The sequence below is a fragment of the Asterias rubens genome, chromosome 5 (genome assembly GCF_902459465.1).
Source record: "Asterias rubens chromosome 5, eAstRub1.3, whole genome shotgun sequence".
In the NCBI taxonomy this organism is placed as follows: domain Eukaryota; kingdom Metazoa; phylum Echinodermata; class Asteroidea; order Forcipulatida; family Asteriidae; genus Asterias; species Asterias rubens.
This window is the reverse complement of record NC_047066.1, coordinates 12,609,690-12,620,808: the sequence shown is the minus strand read 5'-3', so window position 1 is coordinate 12,620,808 and position 11,119 is coordinate 12,609,690. Positions and strand designations below refer to the sequence as shown.

General features: G+C 39.4%; 1 protein-coding gene across 1 annotated transcript; it reads left to right on the top strand.

Annotated features, from left to right (window-relative positions):
• Positions 1 to 364: 364 nt before the first annotated feature.
• On the top strand, positions 365 to 7,156 carry LOC117290181 (microfibril-associated glycoprotein 4-like). The gene is made up of 5 exons (XM_033771440.1): positions 365 to 709; positions 3,152 to 3,281; positions 4,423 to 4,598; positions 5,686 to 5,873; positions 6,869 to 7,156. The coding sequence occupies exons 1-5, from the start codon at positions 365 to 367 to the stop codon at positions 7,149 to 7,151; spliced, it is 1,122 nt and encodes a 373-aa protein (XP_033627331.1). The 3' UTR covers positions 7,152 to 7,156.
• Positions 7,157 to 11,119: the final 3,963 nt, after the last annotated feature.

Sequence of the window (11,119 nt, the reverse complement as noted above, 5' to 3'; positions counted from 1 at the left end):
ACTTGTCTTTGACAATTTCCAAAGGAGTCCAGTGCCTATAAAAAAAAACTCCGCATCAATTTCAAGGCCTTGCTTCCAAATAGGGGACATAAATACCCATTAACATTCCCGTACCTTCTTCATGAAAAATCCCCCTACACGCCCAGAACAATAAATTTCCACCCTGTTACATGTAGAAAATCAATATCGGTATGCATAATCAATATTCGTACTTAGTATTCGTACTTAGTAAAACTATCGATTGGACAAAACTGTACTGCCCAAGAGGTGTTCTTTTGGTTCGTGTTATAACTTTCACAAGGACGGTGCAAAAGCAAAGAAGGTAACCGTATCTGGGAACTGTAGTTATACTTTTTGTTTCACAATGTCGACACTCGTCGGGTTTTTGCTTGTAACGGCCGCACTTCTAATATATGTCGACCAGTCGAGCCAGTCGTGTACATCCAATTGGTCGTACATGTCTCGGGACACGGCCGACAAAGGGAAGCGTCTGGCCGGGCACCTTGTTCGTAACGTGACTGGAGTACGTTCCAAGGTGGAATGCCTGAGTTTTTGTCTGAGGCAGGGAAGTGAGTGTGAGTCGATCAACTTCGCCGACAAGCTCGGTATATGCCAGGTCAATGGGGCTACCAGATCGACACATTCAAGTGACCTTGTGGATGATAACGACTTTGACTATTTCGACCCACCTTCAAGTGCTCATTGGCAGGTATTTGTTTTTATTCAACTCGAAGTAGTTATACCCTCATTCTGAAGCTTGTTAAATGCCGTTTGTTTTACCTTTGTCGTATTTATTTTATTATTGCCTTTTTGTAATTGGTGCTGTTGCCCTGGTTTTACTAAATAGTCTTCTATGACACTAGCATCATATTAGAAATGTAGTATCAAGTACGGTATATATATATTATTGTTATTACATATTGTTAAATATATATGCTGTATTTTTTTATAACAACAATTGTGTACAATAGCCCAATCCTAAACTGACCACTGTGGTAGGCCAATTAACCGGTACACTGCTGTTCGGATTCAAATTCCTGGGTTACTACCATTATATAATACGCAGAAAGAAAAACAAGCTGAAAAACTGTGAAGAGGGTAACTTGAAGGCAATTGACACTATTGGTAATTACTCAAAATATTTATTATCATAAACCTCTCTTGATTACGAGTAATGGGGAGCTGTTGATAGTATAAAACATTGTGTGAAACAATGCAATTTTCCACGAATTTGATTTTGAGACCTCAGATTTAGAATTTGAAGTCTCGAAATCAAGCATCTGAAAGCACACAACTTCGTGTGACAAGGGTGTTTTTTTTTCTTTCATTATTATCTCGCAATTTCGATGACCAATTGAGCTCAAATTTTCACAGGTTTGTTATTTTATGCATATGTTGAGATACACCAACTGTGAAGGCTAGTCTTTGACAATTACCAATAGTGTCCAGTGTCTTTAACAAGAAATTTTACACTATTAATTACAAGAATTAGGTAAAATAAGCACATTATAAACTCAAAATGCATGGAGAAAGTCAATTTACATAGATCACCTGATGACTATAGGCTTGGAAGGACACACTCTACAAACTAAATAAACCTCTATTTGTAACATGATCTTACTGCATTGTTCTCCATCTCCAGCTGCAGTATAAAGGCACTGGACACTATTGGCAATTACTCAAAGTAATTGTTAGCATAAAAAATGTACTTGGTTACGAGCACATGAAAGCTGTTGATAGTATAAAACTCGTGAGAAACGGCTCCCTGAAGTATAGAAGTTTCATAGAAAGGGGTAATTTCTAACTGAGATTATGAAATATTTCAGCTGAAGCCTTTTAGTATGCTACGAAAAGCGCACAAAGTAATGCAGCAAGGGTGTTTTTCTTGCATTATTCTCTTGCAAATTCGATGCCCAATAAAGCCACAAATGTCACAGGTTTGTTATTTTATGCTTATGCTGGGATACACCAAGTGAGAATTATGGTCTTTGACAATTAAAAAACGTGTCCAATGCCTTAAGAAACAATTAGTCCAGCAGGAAAAGTATTCATAAGTGCATGCTCTAGTACTGTAAGACATGGGCCTAGCCTGCATTTTGGTTGCAGACCAACCTGATATGTAAAACACTCATACATTGTATTGTATTATAACGCCCAACTTAGTTACATAAGACATTACTTAAGACTGAACTGCACATGCCTTTACCGATCATGCTCAACTCACCTTTGTTATATTCACCGTTAGTGTTTATTGTTGATGGGTGCCAAAAATGCCCTGAAGGGGGCCTGGATTTGTTCGAGATGCACTCGTCAGTGTTATTGAATTGTAAGAAATACAAAGTTTAAAACGCAGCTAGGAGTAGGGTTCTTTTTCAGTTATTCTTATAATATCAAGGGGGTATGATTTTGGCAGCCACGAGAATGACATACGCTCACCGGTAAGTCCCGATATGAACACCGTGGCGTATCGAGGTGGGGGAGGCTGGGGCATTGGTCGACAGCTCACAACCTCTTCTAGGGTCGAAACATCAGGCCACTAACAATGCATTTGTTTGCATTTTTACCACAATCAGTTTGCAAAAGCCATTACAATTTTTCAGGAATTGTTTAGGAGACAGGGAATGCTTTAATTGATTTTTTATTTATATATTATATTATATTTATTTATTTAAATATTTATTAGCATAAAACCTTACTTGGAAACAGGTAATGGGGAGAGGTTGATAGTATAAAACATTGTGAGAAACGGCTCCATCTGAAGTAATGTAGTTTTAGAGAAAGCTGAAGTAATTTTCCACGAATTTGATTTTGAGACCTCAGATTTAGAATTTGAGGTCTCGAAATCAAACATCTGAAAGCACACAACTTCGTGTGACAAGGGCGTTTTTTCTTTCATTATTTTCTCGCAACTTCGACGACTAATTGAGCTCAAATTTTCACAGGTTTGTTATTTTATACATATGTTGAGCTACACCAACTGTGAAAACTAGTCTTTGACAATTACCAATAGTGTCCAATATGTTTTATATACCGCCATTTCATCAAGACCACAACGGTTAAAGTTAAAATTCGTTCGATACGAGAGCTACTCAAAATGTTCTTTACGGTTGCCCATGTGTAATTTTGACACTTGAATTTGTTTCCTCAACAGAATAGTCGGACGTATTCCTGTTCGGACACAGACGTTTGTTTCAACTCGGGATCGTGTACGGAGTTTTGTCATCCACCCTGGTTCCGATGTGAATGCGCAACCGGGTTCTATGGTGAACAGTGCACACTCTGTGAGTACTGCATGTTAATGAAACTCATGGGTCATAAACAAAGTCAAAAAGGAAACTTATTATGAAGATGGAAATATTATGTCTTTTGAAATATGTTTGGAACTATGATGTCCTTAAAAGAAAAACACATAGATCGAGAATTATGATAATACTGATTGTCTTGAGAACAAAAAACATGAGTGTTTTTTTTTCTTCCCCTGTGCACCAAGTAAATGCAAATGCCTCCATGCCCCCCCCCCCATGTCATTTCCTTGGTGCCCTTGAAATGGTCCAGTAGAAGATTAAAAATATCCTCATAGGGTGTCCTTTACCAAGGAGAAAATGCCTTTGTGCCCTTGCCCTTTCAAAAACAACGCATACAGGCTAGGACTAATACAGGCTGGCAACATTATCGCCCCTTCTCGAATCTGTATTGAGATCATGTTATCACTGTCTGCTATAACTCTGCATGTTAACCTTGCATGCTGACATGGCTGACTTAAGGGGTGTATGTTTATAACTAAACTCTCAGTACTCCGCAGATTTTGATTTCTTTAAAAGTCTAACCACTTTTAAGATCCCAACCTACACCATTGTAAATAGCATGGCAACTGTATTTTTACCATTCGGTTGTTTTTTTCGTGTGTTTTTTGTGTTTTGTTTTTTTTCACTGAAACATCCCTCACTAACCAGCTATCCCGGAACTCCCAGAGAATTTGAACGTCAGTTATCTAAAGCCTTGTGTTTCAATAACTACTACTGTATGAAATGAATCATTTGGCTTCCAGAGGGCTTCTTCTGTATACTTGTACAATGGCTGTAAGCAGTGCCCCGTTGTTTATTTGGATTGCTCGATTTGGGTTGAGTTGCAGGGCTAAGTCAGCCCATGGAGCTGAATGTATCACAAAAAATGTCATAATGTAAGCCAGGGGTGGATTTCACAAAGAATTAGGACTATAGTCTTATTTCGAGTTAGGACCAGTTACTCGTCCTAACTTAGGACTATCCATGCAATTAGTATATCTCCAAGGACTAGTCCTAACTCTTTCTGAAATTGACCCCTGTTCATTTATGAACGGCGTCATGTAAAGTTGTTTATACTCTATCAAATAGACAATGTGCTGACATCTTTCTTCTGTAATCTCTTCTATCTGATTGGTAGCCACGTCCTATGACGGAGTTGCTTCATCCTGTTTGGTGTACAAAGACAACGGCCATACCGTAAGTGGCGTGCTGCAAATTAAACCAGACAGTGGCGCAGCCTTCGATGTCTACTGCGACATGGACACTGACGGGGGAGGCTGGGCGGTGTTCCAGCGTCGATATGACGGCTCAGAGGTACGTAAACTTGAAACTGGGATTTAAATTAGGAGATACTTTGAGACGGTAGGTGGCAGCAGACTTACCAGGTCAATCTATTGTTCTCGGTAATTTGCACAAGCTCCGAACTACGTAGACGATGTAAATAATTTACCCAGTAAGTCTACTGCCACCCAGCGTTTCAAAGTCTCCCAAGTGGAACCATGGTTGGTGTCATATAAATATATACATATTAATTTTATATATTGACAGAATTCACATCTCGAATAACACCTGTGTAATTATTTTGGCAAAAATAAGTGAAACTGTTACACCCTTTGGCGTAAACTGTGTTGGTATCCATAGACCTTTTCGCAAATACCGGGGCGCGCGCGTAAAGCTTGGAATTAGGTGCATTGTGGTCTTGCTGGTATTCAAATTTGATCCATATCTATCCCACAATGCACCTCATTCAACAGTCTGCGCTTGCGCATTGGTATTTGCGATAAGGTCTATGTCAACAGCCATGTTGTTATTTTTAAAAATCCAATGTTTTGCAGTGTACTGATGAAAGCTTTGCTAGTTTGTTAATAATGTTGCAACTTTTACATCTCTCCACTTGTTTTCATTTCGATTTCCCCTTGTGCCCCTACCTAACAAATTGCCCTAGTTCGGATGTGGAAGGGGATTCTGGTCAACCACCCCCCAGAGATGATGTCCCCATACGGCCAGAGCTGTGTTTAGAAAGTTGCGACATGGAGGGGCCAGTTTTCTTTGGTCTCCAAATGCAGCACAACCCAATGGGCAAACTAATCTGGCACCCCGTGTTCGCACGTGCGTTTCTTGGGGAACAAAATGGTTTCTAATCGCAAATTGTCGTAAATCTCCCAATATACGGCTCTGCATACGGCGAACTATATATAGCGCCCTCTTTTTGTATCCATCTCCTTCAGCCCATGTTTTGTTTTCCAAATAGGGGACAGGATATCCAGCGTCAAATTTTGCTAGGGCACTGGCGCTGCTTACCACCAAGGCCAAATTTCACGAAGCCTGGTGAGCTTGAAAAGTAGATAATCAGTCTCCCCTTGAAGCTACAACCGTATTGTTAATCTCTATTATTATACAGGAATTCTACCGTGGATGGAGCGACTACGTCAACGGGTTTGGCTCCCTCAGCGGCGAGTATTGGTTAGGCTTGGAGAAGTTATATCGGATCGCCTACACCACGAGGACTCTGCGTGTAGATCTCACTGACTGGTCAAATGGGGCGTACTATGCACAGTACGCGTTCTACGTACACAATTCGAATGATAGGTAAGTTTAAAATTTTGTTATGGACGGGTTGGCCATCTTAGGCCGTGTCAGAATTAGCGGCTACAGCTATGGCTACGGCTAGATTTCCGCGTCATCATGCGTTGAAGTATAGGACGTTCCTAGCAACACACTTAGCAACAGCCGTAGCCGTATCCATTGCCGTCAATTCGGACACGGCCTTAGCCATTGCCGCCCAAGGGATCGAAACCCAACAATTTGAACTTCCTTCTTCTTGAAGCGTATAATACACACCAAAGGTTGTTTTATTTGAACACATCTCAAAGGAGATATTAGAAAATACATTTGATGAATACTAAACGGATAATGCACCGTCGACTCGGTGGCGCACCTGAAGGAGACAGACCACGAGCCAACGTTGAATGTGCCTTAAATATTAGGCTATTACATAACTTTCAACATGAAGGCATTTTAACCTCCACGCAAAAGCAAGGTGCACATAATCACCGTGACCAGTGATCTAGAGCGTGAAACGTGGGCCGGGTGAACGTAAACACAATATGTAAGTGAACAGTACTTTCTTAATTAGTTGACACCAGTAGCCTACCACTTATCAAGGGAAAAAGTAACGTCTGAAACGCTATCAAGGCAAGGAAATAGTATTTGGAGACCCTTGAAAAACACCACGTATGCAGCTTATTTGCATTGCACAAATCGAAATAAGCACATACGAACGTGCACGAAATCGATTGTTATCACTCTTCTAATTCGCCGTGTGAGGGCGTATGTGAACCAAATTCACGTCATAGACCTTTTCGCAAATACCGGGGCGCGCGCGTAAAGCTTGGAATTAGGTGCATTGTGGTCTAGCTGGTATCCAAATTTGATCCATATATATCCCACAATGCACCTCATTCAACAGTCTGCGCTTGCGCATTGGTATTTGCGATAAGGTCTATGGAACAAGTTAACAATAATTTATGGGGGTTTTCATTGCTGTTTGATAATTTTTTTATTTTATTTTTTTTCTTACACAGGTACCGTGGATTCTTCTGGAGTTACAGTGGAAACGCTGGAGACTCCCTCAGTTATCATCACAACAACATGTTTTCAACGTACGACTACGACGGGGACAACTCGGGAAGTAACTGTGCATCGACCTACCACGGAGCCTGGTGGTTCAACTCGTGCCATCATTCCAACCTCAACGGCAAGTACGTCGTTGGGGGCTCGACTGGGGAAACCGCCGTGTCTGCAGTGTGGTCCTCGTTGCACGGGCATAACTACTGCCTCATGCAGACCTACTTGAAAGTGCGATAGTGTGCCTGTACGATATGCTAGACTTGATTCAAGTCCAAATCCCATGCAAGGCGCCTTCGTTGCCTCATAATAATATCGTCATAAAATTACTGTTTTGCGCTCTCTGCATTTCCCATACGGGTCCCCTGTCTTTATCCGTAATGATAAAGACAGCTACTTGCTTTTCAGAACCAATTATTTCATTGGATTCATATCATTTCATTAGGGTAGATTCGTTCCTTCGGCTCGTACTCACAAAATATACATTTTGTCGTCCATTCTCCTTTACAGAATTGATATAGCGGTTAATACGTAAACATGAACTAAACGTAGTGATGTCACACGAAGAAAATATATCAATGCAGAAGCAGATACCTTCTGGTATAAACTTCGGTGAATAAGTAAACAAGAAGTACACTTAGTACTTGAACGTGTTGTACTGAAAGTTGTTTTGTGTGTAAAGTGCTGTGACGGATTGTAATTAATACGGACAAGAAAAAAGTAGTGAGTTTTAGACACCTCATTATACAAAATGCATTAAATTAAGTTATAACAAATACTGATTGGAAAACATGCGTTCTCCTTGAAGGGAGTACGTACGTGGAATGCGTACGTTATGTAATCACTCTTGAAAACTAATTTCAATACAAACGTTTGGTTAAACACGTACAGCAGCTTTTGATATAGTATACAGAATTGGTTCACTTCAACGTAATGTGGTTGCGTACATCAGTTGTTAAAGGCAGTGGACACTATTGGTAATAACTCAAAATAATTATTAGCACAAATCCTTACCGGGTAACGAGTGATTGGGAGCTTTTGGTAGTATAAAACATTGTGCGAAACGGCTCCCTCTAAAGTATTGTAGTTTTCGAGAAAGAAGTAATTTTCCACGAATTTGATTTCGAGACCTCAGATTTAGAATTTGAGGTCTCGAAATCAAGCATCTGAAAGCACACAACTTCTTGTGACAATGTTTTTTTTTCTTTGATGATTATCTCGCAACTTCGACGACCGATTGAGATCAAATTTTCACAGGTTTGTTATTTTATGCATATGTTGAGATACACCAACAGTGAAGGCTAGTCTTTGACAATTACTACCAATAGTGTCCAGTGTCTTTTAGCAAGAAGCGTATCCGCAGTAAATTATCTTTAGATTGTGTATTCCCCCTCTTGGGATTGTTAATCCTGTGTCGACAATGGGCCATATTTTTGACCGCGGGAGGGCGCTCTCAATCACTTCCGGGGGTCATTCATACCCAAAACAGTTAATAAAGATTGGAACACATTGGAACACCACAGACATCTAATCCATCATGGACAATAAGACTTTTAAAGGAGCCGTTAAAATCCACCTCTAAAGCAAATTGAAACAAAATGACAGAACGCCTATTAATTTGTGCAGGGCGAATCGCGTATACCCCTAGACCTTATCGCAAATACCAATGCGCAAGCGCAGACTGTTGAATGAGGTGCATTGTGGGATAGATATGGATCAAATTTGGATACCAGCTAGACCACAATGCACCTAATTCCAAGCTTAACACGCGCGCCCAAGTATTTGCGAAAAGGTCTCTGGAAGTGATAAAAATACTATTTATAGCGCCCTCGCGCGGTCAAAAATAAGGCGCATTATCCGTTCCGGATTTTTGGCGATAGCAAAAAAAACGACCATTTTTAAATAAATATTTTGCAGTTTAAAGCCATTGGACACTTTCGGTAAACAGTTTTGTCCAAGGCCCACACGTCGTGTATCACAACTTATATATAAAATAACAAACCTGTGAAAATTTAGGCTCAATCGGTCATCGGAGTCGGGAGAAAATAACGGGAAAACCCACTCTTGTTTCCGCACGTTTCGCCGTGTTTTTCGAGAATTGATATTTTTTTAATGTTTTCTCAAAAAGTAAAGCATTTCATGGAATAATATTTCAAGAGAAGTCTTTCACCATTACCTTCTGTAAACCCTGTAAGTTATTTGTAAATCTGTGAACTTTTTATTTGTTTTCTGTTCCGAAAGTGTTCAATGGTTTTAATGTAATGTGTAAACAGTCGAACGGTTGCAAACGGCACATTTAAGTTTACATCGCCTTTAAAGGTTGGGTCGTCGTTTTGGTTTAGTCGACGTAGTGGTTATTTATAGACAAAAGTATAAAGGAACATTATACACTAAAAAAAACCGGTTAAAGTTTTAGTTGAATACATGTTTCTAGTGGGGGGGGGGTAATGTACTCCCGTGATAGTTTCATGTTAATTTATGGCAACCATTATAAAGGCATTCTTATGAGTCCAAAGAACCAAAAAATTGATGTTGCCATTTTTTCTGTTGACGTTTAGTGACCTTGACCTGAGGTCAAAGGTCATGGGCCATTTTCACCTAAAAACCTCCTTCCATGCCGGTTTTTCGATACGTTTCAAGGCAATCGAGCATATTCATAACTGGTAAGTCTGGTTGGTCTAGTCAAGTTAAGTCGTCACCCGAACGTGCTCCTATATAGGCCCCGGTAGCCGCCAATTTGGACACGGCCTTAGAATACAAGTAGCCTTTCGTAAAAAAAATTACACAATATTTTGATGGGGTCATAAAAGTATGATGTTACCTTTATTACAGGCCGTATAGCTTAAAGAGAAGGTACACCTTTGGTAGTTGTCAAAGACCAGTCTCCTCACTTGGTGTATCCCAACATAAGCATAAAATAACAAAGCTGTGAAAATTTGAGCTCAAATGGTCATCGGAGTTGCGAGAAAATGAAGACAGAAAAAAAACACCCTTGTTGTACGAATTGTGTGCTTTCAGATAGGATTAAAAGACTTCTAGCTAGAAGTCTTTTATTATTTATAGTGAGAATTACCTCTTTCTCAAAATCTATGCTACTTCAGAGGGAGCCGTTTCTAACAATGTTTTACACCATCAACAGCTCTCCAATGCTCGTTACAAAGTCAGTTTTTAAGTTAATATTTGTTTTGAGTAGTTACCAAATTAAGACTAATTGTATTATTGTAAATAGAGATTAGCTATGTTCTCCCACAATCTCTCTCTTTGGTGTAAATAATGTGACTTTGTGTTTTTAAGCTTTGATTTATAGAGCAGAATCTCATATTTATAGAAAGTAATAAATATCGTTTATTTGCAGTCATTCATTTTGTCAGAATTCGTTTTACTAGAATTTAATGCTTACCACAATTGTGCCCTTTACGTGCAGTAATAATTTCTTAATAAATTGTTTGTGAACAAGAATTGTCCCAAAGCAACATTGTTACTGTACACGTTTTAGTTCTGGCTTGTTTTTGTTGCGATAAAGCCGTTTTCCATTAAAATAGGGGTTGCTCTTTCTTATTCTGAATATCTCGTCGTCGCCCGAAGATTTACTTTGTATGTTGGCCAACTCAACGTGTTTTATTCTAATATACAACGATGCTGTAGGCCTATGTCACACTTGTCAATAAAGTGGTGTAATTCTGACTTATACCACGTGACCAAATTAATCAGTCATAGTTTTCTCAATAAAAAAACACAACAAATTATATCTCATAATGTAAAATTGTAAAAGCCAGTCGATCAAACATAAAACCCCTTGAGATTTTTTATTTTTTTAGTTGAATCATTTTTAATACCCAAAATAGGGCTGCACTGTGCATTTATGAAGCCTAGTCTCTATACGCTGTTGCCTAGCACAAAACAAAAACCACACTAAACAACAATGGTTGGGACTTGAACTTTATCCTTTTAAAAACGGCTATTGGAGCCTATGCGTAGCTCGTTTGGGGGCCTAACTCCAATCCTTAGTCGGTTGTGTTGCAAACATAATGCTTGTATTCGCCATCAAACCATTAGGCCTTTATAGTACACTGGTATTGTAAAGCGTGGTATCGCATTTGTGTATAAGAGCTACTCCAAAATTGTTTCAAAGGATGTCAAAATCTTCTTTCAACTTAGAAATAGTTGATTAATTATTCCTGGCTCGCTTGAGTGATCATCGACTCCAG